Here is a 16139-nt window from a genome sequence, read left to right on the forward strand (position 1 = left end):
TCATGGCCGTCAATGCACCACTGGTAATTTGGTCCTGGCACAAGGAACTGTCCCTTCTTCCTCCGAAACATCCTTTTCCGGAGCTCGACCTCATTTGGGAACATGATTTTGTACATCTCAAAGAGAGGGTCTCTTGGTACCCAGAGCTGCTTTTGCTGACGAAGATACGGCTGGAGAAGGTTTCTGCCATAACCCGAAATGGCATTAGAACGTCGCGTCATTTCGATGATGGCCTGCTCTGTCTTCTCCAGCAAGGCGAGTCGCTCCTCATCGCTGTTGAGCCTGCGTAGCCAGCGGCGGTCCGGGTGTAGCCTGATGCACTTCAGACCTCGTTTCGTGATCGGCCAGCCCTGTCTCTGTAGAACGCTCAGCGTCTGCTTCTCGGTAAGCCCAACGCGAAATATCAGGTCGCGAGTGGCCTCTATGAGCTCTGGACTTTCTTTGGTGCGGGCTTGCTGGCGCGGGAGACCCCAGCTTGCGATTCGGCGAGAGATTGTGCTGAGATTGACGGCGACATGGTAATGCTTCCGAAGCTTATACTGAATCTTGCTTCGAGAGACACCGTTAAGGTAGAGGTGGGTGACATAGTCACGGTATTGATCGATTGGATTGGGCGGGCGTGCCATTGCTGGCGGTGAGTTTGGGGAAATTTTCTTGGTTCCAACAAGAAAAGGGGGGGACGGCAAGGGCGTGGCCTCACTATAAGTTTGACTTACCGTGATGATACTGGCCACAGCGGCCTAACGTCAGGGGTTTTGTTGGTGGTACCTTCCCAACTTGGAACAGGATGATGCCGCTATCCGGAATTACAGACCCCAGATCCCTTCCAATCTGGATCACAACGGCCGTGGAAAAGCCAGTGGTCAACAGCGTTACTGTATCATGCCCACATCCAATCCCGTCACCGTAAGTGAAATTACAACCGCTGGCACGGCGGTTGGAGACTCGCCCAGCAGGAACCCCAGAGTCAAGAAGGGCCGAGGATTGATTCGACCCAGTGCCCGCTGATTCATGGCCATCGCCGGGGCTGCTCGGCTCTGGATTGTGAGCGTAATTAAATCTTCAGATGCAATTCAACTACTAACTCAATGCTCAGCAGCTCAGTCAGCCGGACGAGGAAGAGGAAGAGGAGAATGAGGATAATTGAGCAGTGGCAATTTCCACTCTGACCGCCACGCCGATGCCTGATGTCGCTTTGGATGGAATAGAAATGCAGCCTGCTGGTCCGCAGCTGACTCGTTGCTGTGACCATAAACTCTGTAGCGCCCAAAAAATCAAGAAACGTGGGCTGAGGTACAAAGGGCAATGTACTGCGGGGCCTTGGGGATATTCCGCTAACCCAATTTGGCCCCTTCGCGGCGAATTTCGGGGTTTTGCAACAGCGACCCCTATCCCTTTGAGTGCGGTAAGGCAACACTTAGGTCACTAGCAGGGGGGTCCAGCCAACCAGAGTATAGCAAATTAAAGGTACATAGATCCCCACCTATTTTGTATGGTGATAGAAGTCCCAGCAATTCCCCCCTCTACATAACGCTACATTACACTGCTGACAGCGATATCGCGATTTCTTTAGTCTCTGACCTCTGTTGCCGTTGACTGCCCGTAACGGCTGCGGCCGACCCTCTCCAAGCCGTATTCCTTTACAAGCTTGACATGCCGAGGGATTCTTATTCCGGACCCAATTGTGCTGTATAACAGGCGTAAATTCGTCTCCAGTCCGAAATCTCTGTCGGGCCTGACTATCAGACTGATACTTTGCGATAAGGTCATTAACAATGCGTTGGCGCCAATTGCCCTGTGATATCTCCGGCTTCCACTGTGGCTGCCCTCGCTGCTGTAAAATATAGCTGTTAATAAGGGCTATTTCTAGCAGGAAGTCCCAAGCTAGAGCCCTCCAGCCGCCCCTACGGGCACGCCGGGTAGGGCTCCAATATGACCGCATTTGGTCACCGCGATCTACAGCACCCATCTCGTCATTGTAAACAGCAGCGATGGATGGGATAGAAATCAGCTTGACAGCCTCGTCACCAAAAAATCGCTGTATTGGCCGTGCTTGCATTTGGTCTGTTGTCGGTCTCTTCCTTATGCGTTCGAGTCTCTCAGTGCCCTTGAACACAGTGGACAGGAATAGCACGAGGGCGTTATCTTTCCATGCGATCTGATTGACCTAGCCGAAGACAAATTAGTAGGGAAAATCAATACAATCCTATCTCTCTGACTGACTTGGTTATCTGCTGTCGGGATAGCTTTGATGTCATTGAATTGAAGGCTGCCGGCAGCTGTGTTATCTGCAGCTTTGAGCTTGACAAGAGGCTTGTAGATGCCACAGTTCCTGCGGGCTGTGCCTGTGGCGCCGTGGCCGCATTGCCGGAGCCGGCGAAAGAGGTCACAGGAAGAGAATAGGTTATCGAGAAATACATGGTATCTGGCTTCCGGCAGCAGATTTACTAGGGCAACAACCACAGCTTGGGTCGGGTTCAGATGGATTGTCTTCCTCTCTTGTCGCTGCTGCCGGGTCCGCCGCAGCTGTGACGGCAGGCGCCGGTAGCTCAGCCGGATACCAACAGGCCCGTATTTCCGGCCGGGTCGGTGCCAAATCCACCGCAGGAAATAGCCTTGTTGGGCTACAGCCCACACTTTGAAGCCTGTGGGGATAGGTTTATTAGGGACTGTTGTTGTCTCAATAGATCGTCCGAGAAAAACACCTACCCAACGCTGGATCCGCCCCCTGGTCGTACAACCATTAATAAAGCCTTTGGTCCGTCGCTATATAAGAGTTGAACCAATCAAGGGGGACGGACGCCAGAAGAGAACGGCAATTGTAACGGGTTCGAGCCGTGGAATGTACGCTGACCGCTGGAACCAATCCTAGACTCATGTACATGCTTGTGTTGACCAAAGATGCCCTTTTGCAGCGGTGAGGCTATCGTCCGTCGCCTGGCAGCCGAAGATTATGCTGTCACAGTCAACGATGTTGCCGCTAACAAGCCTGGTGTGGACAAATTGGTCGCTGAGCTAAACGACACGTTTGGCAAGGGTACGTTCACCGGAATCATTGCGGATGTGACCTCGTCTTCCGAGGTAAAGTTCATGATTCAAGAGTCTGTCAAGCGCCTTGGCCCTTTGACAGTCATGGTCGCAAACGCTGGTATTGCTGGCGTTGGTGCTGCACTCCAGCTGTCAAATGAAGACGTCGCACAGACGATGAGCGTCAACTTCACCGGCGTCTGGAACTGCTACACCCATGCTGCACGGCAGATGATCGCCCAAGGACCTGTCCACGAAGGTGGCACTGGATACAAGATCCTGGGCGCTTCGTCAATTGCAGCATATAAGCCGTTCCCCCTTCTGGCTCACTACTGTGCCTCCAAGAGTGCCGTGAGGAGCTTGACCCAGGTGTTCGCCATTGAAATGGCCCAGCACAAGATAAATGTGAACTGCTACGCGCCTGGGATTGTAGGAACGTCTATGTGGGAGCATATTGATAGGACGCTGGGCAAGATGCAGGGCCGCGCGGAGGGGGAGACGGTTCAGAAGTATGTGGAAGAATTGACGGCCATGGGGAGAGTGAGTGTGCCAGACGATGTTGCTAAGGTCGTAGGGGGGTTCCTATGTGGACCTGACTCAGACTTTGTGACGGGTCAAAATATCGTTGTCGATGGAGGGATCGTTTTTTCCTAATCCCGAGTCTAGATCACTTATAGAATATATTTATTACTAAGATAGAAAGAGTAGCAATCTGTGTAGTAGTTTGTGAGCAGTCTTATCTCCGCTAAAAAGCCTTTCTCCACATCCGGAACCGATTTCAGGATCCACGACTCTCGGGGCGGTTCGATGCAAATTGACCATGGGACGGATAAGAGAACGGTCTAGATCAATGGTAAATTTACGCTGCCTTTACTAGGGAAAGTATAACTGAATTGACCGAGGAGAGACAAGTGACAAGGACACCAGTGGAAGCGCCCAGTTGCCTGTTGGGGAGACATAAAGCCGGTTGTACGTAACCGAACGCGGGGATAACCATTTCCATTTACCGAAACAAAATCACCAATGCCTTAAATACTGGTCTCAAAGGAACGGGTCCCACGAATATCACAGGTGCAATCAGATTCCTATTTCGAATATCGAGAAACAGGTCTAATCCATAATCACGTCATCCACAACAACGACTGCCATGGAAACCCCCAGTACTCGAACAGTACAAGCGTTGCGCTTCTACAAGAAAGGACAGATCCAACTGGAACAAGTCCCGACGCTGTGCGTGGCCGAAACCCATAATACAACACGTAGTCTACTAACATACTGACACAGGTCGTGTGGTCCTGACGAAGTCCGCCTCAAAGTCGCATACTGCGGTATCTGCGGAAGTGACATTCATGAATTCCTCGGCGGGCCAATCTTCCCACCACCCCATGGCGAGATCCATCCCTTTACGGGGGTCAAGCTACCAGTCACCATGGGGCATGAATTCTCTGGGACTATCATTCAGGTCGGTTCCGGCGTGAACAACTTAAAGCTGGGCCAGAATGTGACTGTCAACCCTTGTCTGGACCACCGACACTACCAGGCAGAGCTTTGCGGCATGTGTAAGAAAGGGAGGTACAACACCTGCGACGCCATGACGACGTATGGGCTTAACGCTCCTGGAGGCGGCTTCTGCGAAGAGACTGCAGTCAAGGCGATGAACTGCTTTGTTCTACCTCCTGGCGTCAGCTTGAAGGCGGGTGCGTTGGCAGAGCCGCTCGCTGTCGCGCATCACTGCGTCGATATCTCTGGCTTCCAATCGGGCCAGACGGCCCTTATCTGCGGCGCCGGTCCTATTGGCCTTGCCCTTACTATCACCCTTCGCGCGATGGGCGCAGCAAAGATCATCGTTACTGAGGTCACGGAGTTACGGATGGCACAAGCTAAGAAATTTGGCGCAGACGTTGTCATAAACCCCCTACAGAAGGTCGATGGCAATGAAACCCCCTATACTGACCCTGTCTTGGCTGCCATATACGACGTCACCGTTGACGGGGTAGATGTGGCCTTCGATGCGACTGGATTGCAGTCTACGCTGGACTTAGCTATTGCTGGTGTCCGGACCGGGGGGACCATCTTCAACGTCGCTATTCACGAGAAGCCTCTCCTTCTGAACCTTAACAACCTAGCTCAAAAGGAAAAGAAACTGATGGGCGGCATTTGTTATACCAATGGGGACTTTGAGGCTGTGCTCCGCACTATAGCTGAGGGCAAGATCGACGTGGAGCAGATGATCACATCTATTGTCCCTTTGTCGAACGTGGTGGATGGGGGTTTTAACGAACTGATTAGTAATAAATCAGCCCACGTGAAGATTCTAATTCAGCCAGGTCAGTAAGGAAAATTCAGCAATAACTCACTGTAGGTAAAGGATCCCAACTGTACCGGATCCAGTGAGTTGGGGGTTTTTGCCAGCTTTAACCGCCGAGTAGCTATATTAAAGGAACCAAGACTCTCTTCTCTTGTTTGGCTCCATATCTTTAGACAATTCCAATAGCAGCAGCTTGTTGAATAAACTCCTGTGCAGCCTTTCACATATTTCAAGCTCAACCCACAAGTAACAAGGCACAAGGGCCAGTCGATTTGGCAATTCCTTTTTTTTTCTCCAATGTCAAAACAAGGCACACAAGGGGGCGCGGAGCCCACTCAACGCGAAGCTGCACGAATCAGCGCGACTGAGACGACGCGAGCGACTAATGCCACAAGCCCTCCGGGCCAACCGAGGGACGACCCTTAGGTGCCTATTGAGACAACTACACGGACGGAAGCAACTAGGGACCAGCGAGGTTGTCAGAGGGCTGCTGGAGTAGGAGGGGACACTGGGGCAACATAGCAACAGTAATGACAATGAGAACGAGGCGATAATGAGCAGGCAGCTCTGGCCTCGAATGGATTATAAGGGTACATATACGCAACTAGCTCTGGGGAACCAGTCCGGCAGCCAAGGGTCAGCTGAGTATAGAGGCAGCCCAGATTGAGTATATAAAGAAATAAAGCGACGATAAATGAGTTATCGTAATAATAAGTAATAGTAGAAGGTAAACCAGGGGTTTAGGTTCGGGTTACAGACTGGAAAAATTCAAATCTCAGACTGGAAAAAATCAGGTTCTAGAAGAAAACTACTATATCTTAGCCAACCTGTAACGGGCTGTGCCCGTAGGTGGCCTCGGGAACCCTCGGCCTTTCGTGGCCCACTTTTTACCTTAAGCCACCATGACGAGTATATTTATGGATGGACCTCCTCTACTCTCTTTCTCTTCTTCTTCTTTCCTTAAGTTTAGTATACTCTGTAGAGTGGCCTAGCTAGTTGCAATACACTACCTTGAGACCGTTACACAACCCAAACTAGAAGCTGAATATATAGTAAAATTACTCAGTATAGACTTTGAGTATTTGGTTTTTTTTTTAGCTTTACTTAATATTATCAGATAGATTAAAGCTATAACGTACATGATAAGCGAACGACTCAGACAAGCGAGTGACTCACTCTTTATTATAACTATCCTAGAAAATCTTACAAAATTATTAATAGTTAGAATAGAGAAAAGAGGAAAAGTGGAGACAATTAGTATCCACTTTTCTTATTTAGATGCCTTAAAGTCTCCTAGGATTTTCTGGGATTTAATAAAAGGTTTATTAATCTGTGAACGGCCTCTAGTAGCTGGATTCCAGCTATCTAGTCCAGGATGCTATTTACATCAAAGATGAAGAAGAAAGAAAGAAGTTCCCAAATGCCCCTGAGCTGTGGAACGATTTCCCGTCCCTGGCGCGCACGAGCCTCGTACGTCTTGCGGCACAGCCGCAAGGATATGGGCCCTGGCCCGTGACAAAGAGTGAGTCACTTGCTTGTCTGAGTTGTTCGCTTATCATGTACGTTAAATATTTTTATACTCTAACGTACATGATAAGCATGCGCCGCATCCAAGTATGCGTCGCACTTTTCCTAACCCTTTAAGATTAAAACTTCAATAAAAACACAACAAAGCATCCAATCAATTAAAACTAATCACTATACTCTTCTCCAGAGGTCTCAATTACAGCCTGACAAGTCCTTGCATTATGACCAGCCTTTCCACAAGTTCCACAGCGCCTTTCCTTCGGTAGCGCCAACCTCCGTCGACCACCACTTCTCGACGATTCAGCCACTACCTGCGCATCAACGTCTCTCTGATCTATCGCATCCCTTCCCTCATCTAGAGTCATATTCCCTCCTTTTTGTAGGCGGGTTCTTTTTGCTCTACGCCGCTTACTAAGAGTCTCATTCGCCTGTCGAAGGATCTGGACCTCAGCTTTCAATAGGGCATTCTGATGCATTATTGCCTTTGTTCCTTTTGAAAGTGACTTAAGCGCCTCAAGAATTGATGCTGGAGAGCTGCTCTGATGCCTTTTCATTCGTCTTTCGAGGTATTCAGACTGAGAGCTAGCCTCAAGCACGGTCTTTGGGGTCTTCGAGACCCAAGGGTCGGGGAGGCTGATCTCCTCCCTCACTGGTGTTGGAGTCCGTAGCTGTACATCAAGCTTCGATATGACATTTTCTGGGTTCAAGGGAATAAGTCCGGCCCCTCGAAAACCTCCCTCAATATTACTCCTTGTCATGGCGGCTTCGTGGGCAGCGTAGAAGGCTGGGAAGAACTCGGTCTTCGAAACATGAGTTATGGAGCATCTGATCAATTGCTCAATTGCTTGACCATAGGCTATTTTAAGCGGCCCAAAGCACCCGACATCAAGAGGCTGGAGCAGATGAGATGAATGAGGCGGCATACAAAGCGTAATGATGTCGTTCTCTTCACAATATTTCTCAAAGTCGACGGAGTGGTGACTTTCATGCCCATCGAGGATTAGAAGACGATAGCGACCGGTCGATCGATCCTTTGTATGCCGATTAAAGTGCTTGAGCCACTTAAGACCTGTCTCATTATTGGTCCAGCCATTTTGAGTTGTTGCAATAGCCCAATCGCCCGGGAGGTTGCTTTCTTGGTACCAGTTGGCGAGGTGATATTGGCCCGCAACCACGATAAATGGCTGGATTGCCCAGCCTTCCGCATTAATCGCCTGAATGACTGTAACCCATTCCCGGTTTCCAGGCTGGACTGATTTCGGGTTTCCACGCCTATCTGCGCCTGTGATGACCATTCCGCTTGCGATTATGCCCATCATAAAGCCGGTCTCATCAAAGTTGTAGATATCGGCTAGGTCGATACCATATTTCGCGATTGTATTCTCCACGAGCCGGAACCAATTGCGAATAATGGTTGGATCTTCGCATTTGGCCCTCTGATAGTCGTATTTACGAAAAAAACGCGTCTTAAGCTCTGGTTGTCGCCTGACGAAGTTAGAAGCCCAGCGCTTGCCGACAGGTGACGCGTCGCGGTCAGCGAGCAGTCGGTTGGCCATTTCTTCAACACCACGCAGTCGCGGGGCAAATCCTCGCGAATCCAGGTCGAGAATGAACTGAACAATGATCTGTTCCTCTAGATCAGATAGACGACGCGATTTCGGGATCCAATCGCGTCGAGATTGAATGCCATTCTGTCGGCGACGTAGCCTTCGCTCATCTATTTCGTATATCAATGCGGCGCGTCGGATACTTAATTTTGGGTCGTTTTGAAGGGCTTGAAGGGCAAGAAGGGTTCTAGCTTCAGTAGTTTGCTGTGGCATGTTTGGTGGTTGAAATTGAGTTGATAATATAGAGAGTTATGTGTTTGAGGGAAAAGTGCGGCGCATACTTGGATGCGGCGCATGCTTATCATGTACGTTATTAATATTAACTTTAACTTTATTCAAATAGAAAAAGCTATACTATTAAAATTAGCTAAAAATAATAAAAATAAAAATAATATAAAAGCTAGAAGTTTATTAAGAAAATTAGTAAGAAAATGTTAAAGGTTATTAACTAAGCAGTGGAATAAAAGTAATAAATTAATATATAGTGTTGAAATATGACCCTGTATAACGAAACCTCTGATAGATTGATATCCGGACCTTAGTCAGAAGGGGGGTATGATAACCCCTCTTCCGGCCGATCCGGATAACGGAAGCAAGCAATCATCAACATCATCATCACTGTATTGATCCCTATCCATTTGATCGAATTGACCGTAACGGATCCATCAATATCTTAAGATTAAAAATAAGCAGCACATATATATCATTAGGTGTTTAAATATCTAATGTAGGGTGTCCATGTATCAGTCGCCGTTCCTGCAAACCTCTGACATAAGGTTAAGTCGTCGCTGCATGGGTGGTGCCCACTTCCCCCGCCCCAGAGCTGTCACGACCCATGCAACGTGGACGCCCAGCGTCACGTGCACCCCACAAATTTCCCCCAATCAAGTACACCTCACTGCGGCTCACGCCGCACTAAGGGACTCACCCATGAGCCGCCCCGGCTCACGCGTGAGCCTCTACGGCTCACCTGCGATTCCAAGGCTCAATGCCGTGAGCCTCACCTATCCTTCTAGTATATAGACACACGTTCATTAGCACTTTCCTAGACTCTTAGCCACCTCAGCTTTCAATACAACTTGGTTACCTCAATCACCTTGACTCGCTATGCATCACCGTGCTTGGCTATTACCAGACGTAACATTTACCCAGTAAGTGACGCCCTAACCTCTCTGCTAACATAAACCTACGGTTTATCCACCAGCAACCAGTCTCTCGCCTACCCTATACCACGTATACGGCAGACCTGAGGCACGACCGTTACAAGAGCCCCCACCAGGCCCGGCTTCCGCCCCCCCATCCCCACACACATACCCGGCTTCCGACCATGAGGGGGATGCCACCTATAAGTAAGCAGAATTCGCTTGTTACCCCGACGGACCACCCGCTCAGCTAACCGTCAAGGACATCTTGTTATCATTCACGGCGTGAGTCTCTCAGCGCCGACTGGACCAAGCACTAAACTCGTTCAGCCTCGACACTCACCTCCTTACCCTAACATGCCTACTTCTGTCAGAGCTGGGGATGGCGGGGCTCCCGTTCACCGGGATGATGTGCCTCTCGTCATCGACGGCAACGAAGTCTTCTCCGACGACACCTTCGACGTGGTCAACCCAAGTACGGGGGCTGTCGTACACAAGAGCTCGAATGCTAATGTGTCCCACGCACAAGCGGCCGCCCAAGCTGGAGAAAGGGCTTTTGAGTCTTGGAGCCAGATGACACCTGCGCAGCGCCGGAACATCTTCCTCGCGGCTGCCATTATTGTCGAGAAGCGTTCGCCAGAGTTGAAGGAGTATATGATGCAGGAGACCGGCAGCGACGAGGGATGGGCAGAATTCAACCTGTACTTGGCCAAGGAGTGTCTCCTTGACTGTGCAAGCAGGATTACTGCAATCGAAGGGAGGATACCGAGTCCAAACGACCCGACCACAGGCGCGCTCATTGTCAAGGAGCCCTATGGCGTTGTTCTAGCCATAGCCCCCTGGTGAGTCAAGCCAGCCGCCGACATTTCCTCGTGGCAACGGCATAGCTGACACTGAATGAACAGGAACGCCCCCTATGCGCTAGGCTTCAGAGCCGTCGTGTGGGCAATTGCTGCGGGTAACACTGCGGTCTTCAAGGGTTCGGAGCTGAGCCCTCGCTCGCTCTGGTCTGTTGCTTCGGTGCTCCAAGAAGCAGGGCTCCCCAGCGGCGTCATCAATTTCATCACCTGCAACCCGCAGAATGCCCCAGAAGTTACCAAGACCCTGATCAGCAACCCAATCATCAAGAAGATCAACTTCACCGGCAGCACCGCCGTGGGTCGCACTATCGCCGAATGGGCCGGCGCAAATCTAAAACCCCTTCTCCTCGAGCTAGGCGGCAAAGCGCCGGCTATCGTGTGCCAAGATGCTGACCTCGACGTCGCAGCGAAGCAATGTGCGCTGGGAGCATTCATGTATGCGGGACAGATCTGTATGAGCACCGAGCGTATCCTTGTCCACAAGTCGATCCGCCGAGAGCTGGAAGAGAAGCTGGGGGAATGGACGGACAAGCTCTTTGTTTCGCAGAGCGACAGCCCGGTCCTGATCGCGGACCGAGCGGTGGCTAAGAATCGACATCTAGTCCTGGACGCCTTAGCCCGGGGTGCATCACTGGTGTCTGGTGATATAGATGCTACCGAGTCGACTAAGACACGGCTGCGGCCCATCATCATTAGCAACGTCAAGCCCGACATGGATATCTACCTGACCGAGTCTTTCGGCCCAACAGTCTCCATCATTGAGTTTGAGACTGAGGAGGACGCCCTCGCCATTGCGAACGACACCGAGTACGGCCTCTCTTCAGCCATCTTCTCTCGCGATCTGCGAAGAGCTTTGAGGCTTGCCAAGAAGATAGAGACCGGAGCTGTGCATATTAACCGCATGACTGTTCATGACGAATCAGCCCTGCCGCATGGAGGGGCCAAGTCCAGCGGCTTCGGGAGATTCAATGCAGGGATGGAGGAATGGGTCCGGACTAAGAATATCACGTACGATCTATGAGTTGATTGCAAGAACTGCCGCCGAATAAAAGAATTCGCTGTCTCGCCCATATGATCATTGTCAGTTGGCAGAGTGAAACTCAAACGACATCTTAGTCCTACAGGCCACTACGCCTTGGAGCTTTGCAGAGTGTGACGTCCGACGAGAACGGATGTGGCCTGTCACGTTCTTTGCATTCTACGCTGGCCAATACCGTGCCGCAGGCTGGTCAGCTCGGGTGTACAGAAGCATCGAACTCGCCCGAACCACCGAGCGGACGCAAGTGAGAGTCGGGCTTCTTTCAACCCTTCGCGGGGAGTGAATACACTGCGACCAGCGTTGCTCCAGAAGAGCCTCTGCCAGAGCCGGCGCGGCTCCTAGGGGCCACAAACGGCTATATGCACAACGGGGCTGACAAGTTCTCGGGTATTTGCGTGAATACTCACGCCCGGACCCCTCACATTGATGGTACCTTTATTGCCCCTCCTCCGGGTATATCGTCGCGGACTTGTCGGCAATGTGCTAGACACACGGAGGGGGTACTGTTGCGGCCCTATCTACAGCTCATCAATATCGTTGATGTTTGTGGAACGGAATAATTCTGGAAGGATAGATGATGAATCCAGGACTGCTGCTATATAAAGACTGAATGTCAATCTAATTTATCGAGAACTACTAGCAGAGCATCGCAGTGATCATATCGTTTACGCTTGCTCCTCTTGATCTTCCACCTGTCGAGGCAAGTGAATCAGTCACCATTGCCAACTAACCGCTATGGGTTCTCCACAACCGGACACAATGAGAGCAGTGGTCTTCAAAGGCCCTTTCCAAGTCGATGTCGTCACCAAGCCAGTACCACAGATTCGCGAACCCACCGATGCAATCCTAAAGGTCTCCTCGACAGCTCTCTGTGGCAGCGACCTGGTACCGCGTCTTGAAGCTCCTGTTCGTCGCTTCGCTAACTCGAGCGCAGCACTACTACCGGGGCCATCAAAAGTCTACGCCGGGATTTGTCTGCGGGCACGAGACAGTTGGACACATCGTTGCGCTGGGCGCATCAGTCGAGGGCTTCCAGATCGGCGACCATGTTGTGGTTCCCTTCTCTACTGCCTGCGGTGACTGCTTCTACTGCAACCAAGGGCAATCCAGCCGGTGCTCCAATGGGGTCCTCTTCGGCTGCGTCACGCCGACCTTGACTGTTGACGGAGGACAAGCCGAGTTCATCCGCGTCCCGCATGCCGCATCGTCGTTGATGAGAGCCCCAGCCTCGATCCCAGAAGACATGCTCGTCCTGATGGCGGACGTGTTCCCACAGGCTACTTCGCCGCAAGCCGCTTTCTCAAGGATCTGCCCCAAACACAGGAAGACCCTGTGGCTGTGGTACTCGGCTGTGGGCCTGTCGGTATCTGCGCTATAGCCTCGGCCATCTACCTCACGCGCGGTAAAGCCAAGATATTTGCCGTGGACTCGGTGCTAGAACGTCTGCGGGAGGCCGAGAAACTAGGCGCTGTGCCCATCAACCTATCGGATGATCCTGTCCAGAAAGTCAAGGACGCGTCGTCTGGCCGCGGTGCAGATGTTGTGATGGAGGCTGTCGGCCATACAGATGCTCTCGAGCTCGCTTTTGACTTGATCCGGCCTTTCGGCAAGATCTCTAGTGTTGGAGTTCACAACGAACAGATCAGTTTTCCCGGGTTTGCTTTGTACTCCAAGAACGTCACAATGGCGTTTGGACGGTGTCCCGTACGTAGTCTGGTTGAAGAAACCACACCGGTGTTGGCAAAGCTGAAGCACCACCTAGCTTTCCTCTGTCAGGACAAGATCACTCTTGAGCGGGCTCCCGAGGCTTTCGAGTTGTTTGAAACCCAGAAGGCACACAAGTTTCTTTTCAAGATATGAGACACCTGGGTCTCGCTAATCGGAGAGATACAAATAGCAAGACTAAGCATCTCGGATACCGTAGACTGAAGATCAAACAAGTGGATAACCTCTTGTAGACCACACGAGCTTGAATGCATATTCTACGTGTAGACGAGTCAAAAAGCCTTTGCCGTTGGCCTGGAATCTGACAAGGCACAAGAGGCCACAGTCACATATACGCGGAACAAAGGCGATGGAGGGCACGAAGTCGGAGGGATAACATGTCAACGATCAAAAAGTAGGCAAGGCACAATGCGTCTTAATTAACATCAGTGTATAAGCGCCTAGGAAGCCACTCTAGCGCTGTACCCCTGGAAGTCGGACGTTTCAGCGAGGATGATGGGCAGTTCGTCCGTCAGCAAGGAATTAAAGGTTGACTTCTCCCGGGGTTTCCAGCCAAGAGCGCGCAATCTATTGGCACGATTCCTGGCGTTCCGACCAATGACCGCCAGAGACCATTCCCCAAAGAGGTCATTGTAGAGGTCGCTCGGGATCTGGCGAGGAGTCGGATCCTGGATTTTCCCTGCCTTCTGAAGTGCCTTGCCAATCTCCTCGGCGCACCTCTGCCACGAATATTCCTCTCCATTCTCGATGAAGAAGTACGGGTTTTCAAGGACCTTGTCTCCAGAGGTGGACTCCATGTAGTGCAGTATGGCCAAGTATGCTCGTGCCAGATCCGCGACGTGGATTTGGCCCCAGACTGCCTTCCCGCCTCCAACATAACCAGCGTAGCCATGCTTGACGGCGAACCGAGCCATGGTCGGGACCTGGATGGAGAGGCGGTTTCCCTTGCCCATCCCGTAGATGACGGGCGGGAGCACAATCGATATCTTTGCCTTGGCGCCGAGTTCGCTACGAGACCTCAGGATAGCAAGGTCGATGGCGCGATGCGGGGCGTCGTCGGCGATGCTGTCGATGGTTTCTGGTCTGTCGTCTTGATATACCGTGTCGCTTGTGTGGTCGCCATTTGACTTATCGGTGAGTGCGCTGCAGCCGCTGGTGTGGATGTAAATGGTGCTCTTGCCAGTCTTGGCGCGCTCGGCGATGCCATCCAAGACCGAGGCAGCGGATGGTAGATGGTCGGCCGTGGCGGTGTGGATGACGATGTCGGCGGCAGCAGCGGCTATGCGGATGACGTCGCCATCGTCCAGCGACCCGAGGATAGTCTTGGACCCGAGTTTCTCGAGGCTCGCCTTGGCCTCCTCCCTTCGTACCAATGTGGTTACCGGGTAGCCTTCTGCCAGGAGCTCTCCCAGGATCTGGAGCCCGATGAAGCCGGGGCCGATGAGGAAAACGGAGCCTTTGGTCGCCATGTGTGATGTAAAGATACTGGGATGGTCAAACTGCTGGAGGATGTGGATGGAGTTGGCTGTGATTGCAGGATGGCGGGCGCATCAGGCACACCTTTATAGAGCAACCATCCATCAGATGTGGTACGCATGTTGAGCGTGTTGTGGATTAAGGTGTGATGTGACATCATAACGTTGCTGGCGATTACCATACTGCTCCCTCTTCACTTCAAGTTTGCGGAACTCGGGCCCAAGCTGACAAATGCAGAGGAGTTGGTATTTACCTTGATCCACCCATTGCCCACACTCGCACTTGCAGCAGGCATGAATTCCATGATGGCGGAAAGGACGAGGGAAGGATAGTGCCGTGATCTGTGATCTGGCCGTCAAGAGCCAGGGCTCGCCATCAAATTCCTCCTCCCTAGAACCAGGAGCTTTTAGACGGCGCATGACGTAATATCCATGTCAAGTAATTGACAAAGGCTCCTTACCTAGGTTCTGAAGGCTGAAGCGATGATTGAGAAGAACGCTTTCTCTATGACACAACGCGAATGTGACGTGTTCTACCGCACCCGGTATCCGCTTTGCGTTCGGGATATGTCCTGCATCCGACTAGGAGGATGACAAAGTGAGTGAGTGAATAACTGGCCGCTGATCAATCCAGTTGATCGGCCCGATGGCCTGGGGAGCCATTGCGGGTAGCCATGCCTACTGAGACTCGGTCGGCTATATGATGGTCGGATAACGTTGAGTCAGGCGCCGCCATTGACTAATGCAGCTGACCGGAAGATCCGAGCGCTGGGGATGCTGTTATAAGAGTTTGATGGGAGGCGTCGAGCCGGCTGACACCACTCCTTCCGCTGTGATAGTACGTACCTACCAGGGCAACTCTCTGAAGTAGCTTCATACTGTCTGCGCCTTGTTCATAATGGGAGGAATCATCCACGTTGTACAGCTTCGGTTCAAGCCAGATGTCGACAAGGACAAGATCCACCATGTCTGTCTTCCTCTCTATCATCGTGACAAGAGACACCATCACTGACACTAACCAGGTGATTGCTGATCTGAAGTCGCTCAAGGATAAATGTGTCCTTCCCAACACCCAAGAGCCATACATCAAGTCCATCACCGCTGGAGTGGACAATTCCATTGAGGGATTGCAAGTACGTGTAGCAGACCAATGCGATTTTTCCTGGATTGGGCTGACACACTGAAAATCCACAGAACGGCTTCACCCATATGATCGTCACTATGTTCGAAACCGCCGAAGATCGCGACTACTATGCAAAGTCAGACCCTGCTCATCTGGCTTTGGGTGGAGGCCTGGGGCCTGTCTTGGAAGGGCTGCAGGTGCTTGACATTGACGCATGAGCTGCTTTAGATCAAAAAAACCTTTTTGTATGGTTTTCAGAAACGCGACTGTATATTGTATTGCATTGTTGTTAGTGTGGTCTAGCCA

The 16139-nt window shown here is 51.4% G+C and overlaps 6 protein-coding genes across 6 annotated transcripts; 5 read left to right on the forward strand and 1 right to left on the reverse strand.

The window, feature by feature from the left end:
- Positions 1–2806: 2806 nt before the first annotated feature.
- On the forward strand, positions 2807–3600 carry BGZ61DRAFT_301593 (uncharacterized protein; the record flags this gene model as incomplete). Its single annotated transcript, XM_046238690.1, has 2 exons — positions 2807–2844; positions 2916–3600. Coding segments are annotated over 2 exons (723 nt in total), but the record flags the coding sequence as incomplete, so codon positions are not given.
- Positions 3601–4174: 574 nt separating this feature from the next.
- BGZ61DRAFT_372677 (chaperonin 10-like protein) lies at positions 4175–5362 on the forward strand (the record flags this gene model as incomplete). The annotated part of the gene is made up of 2 exons (XM_046242196.1): positions 4175–4257; positions 4312–5362. 2 exons carry the CDS (start codon positions 4175–4177, stop codon positions 5360–5362), a joined length of 1134 nt encoding a protein of 377 aa, XP_046094745.1.
- Positions 5363–9968: 4606 nt separating this feature from the next.
- On the forward strand, positions 9969–11492 carry BGZ61DRAFT_372600 (Aldehyde/histidinol dehydrogenase; the record flags this gene model as incomplete). Its single annotated transcript, XM_046242185.1, has 2 exons — positions 9969–10453; positions 10517–11492. 2 exons carry the CDS (start codon positions 9969–9971, stop codon positions 11490–11492), a joined length of 1461 nt encoding a protein of 486 aa, XP_046094746.1.
- Positions 11493–12269: 777 nt separating this feature from the next.
- On the forward strand, positions 12270–13370 carry BGZ61DRAFT_500322 (chaperonin 10-like protein; the record flags this gene model as incomplete). Its single annotated transcript, XM_046251538.1, has 3 exons — positions 12270–12395; positions 12445–12774; positions 12816–13370. The coding sequence occupies 3 exons, from the start codon at positions 12270–12272 to the stop codon at positions 13368–13370; spliced, it is 1011 nt and encodes a 336-aa protein (XP_046094747.1).
- A 264-nt stretch (positions 13371–13634) lies between these two features.
- Positions 13635–14749, reverse strand: BGZ61DRAFT_466976 (uncharacterized protein). Its single transcript, XM_046247723.1, has one exon. It carries the CDS (start codon positions 14702–14704, stop codon positions 13676–13678), a length of 1029 nt encoding a protein of 342 aa, XP_046094748.1. The 5' UTR covers positions 14705–14749; the 3' UTR covers positions 13635–13675.
- A 763-nt stretch (positions 14750–15512) lies between these two features.
- Positions 15513–16063, forward strand: BGZ61DRAFT_466979 (uncharacterized protein). The gene is made up of 3 exons (XM_046247724.1): positions 15513–15677; positions 15733–15843; positions 15905–16063. The coding sequence occupies exons 1-3, from the start codon at positions 15609–15611 to the stop codon at positions 16049–16051; spliced, it is 327 nt and encodes a 108-aa protein (XP_046094749.1). The 5' UTR covers positions 15513–15608; the 3' UTR covers positions 16052–16063.
- The last annotated feature ends 76 nt before the right edge of the window (positions 16064–16139 follow it).

The sequence above is a fragment of the Ilyonectria robusta genome (assembly GCF_021365365.1).
Source record: "Ilyonectria robusta strain PMI_751 chromosome Unknown BGZ61scaffold_53, whole genome shotgun sequence".
Lineage (NCBI taxonomy): Eukaryota > Fungi > Ascomycota > Sordariomycetes > Hypocreales > Nectriaceae > Ilyonectria > Ilyonectria robusta.

Excerpts from the sequence above, each read along its gene's own strand:
- BGZ61DRAFT_466976 (XM_046247723.1), bottom strand. The coding sequence starts at position 14,704 with ATGGCGACCAAAGGCTCCGTTTTCCTCATCGGCCCCGGCTTCATCGGG.
- BGZ61DRAFT_466979 (XM_046247724.1), top strand. The coding sequence starts at position 15,609 with ATGGGAGGAATCATCCACGTTGTACAGCTTCGGTTCAAGCCAGATGTC. Across the intron at positions 15,678-15,732 it reads ACAAGGACAAGATCCACCAT|GTGATTGCTGATCTGAAGTC; the intron begins GTCTGTCTTCCT and ends GACACTAACCAG. Across the intron at positions 15,844-15,904 it reads ATTCCATTGAGGGATTGCAA|AACGGCTTCACCCATATGAT; the intron begins GTACGTGTAGCA and ends GAAAATCCACAG.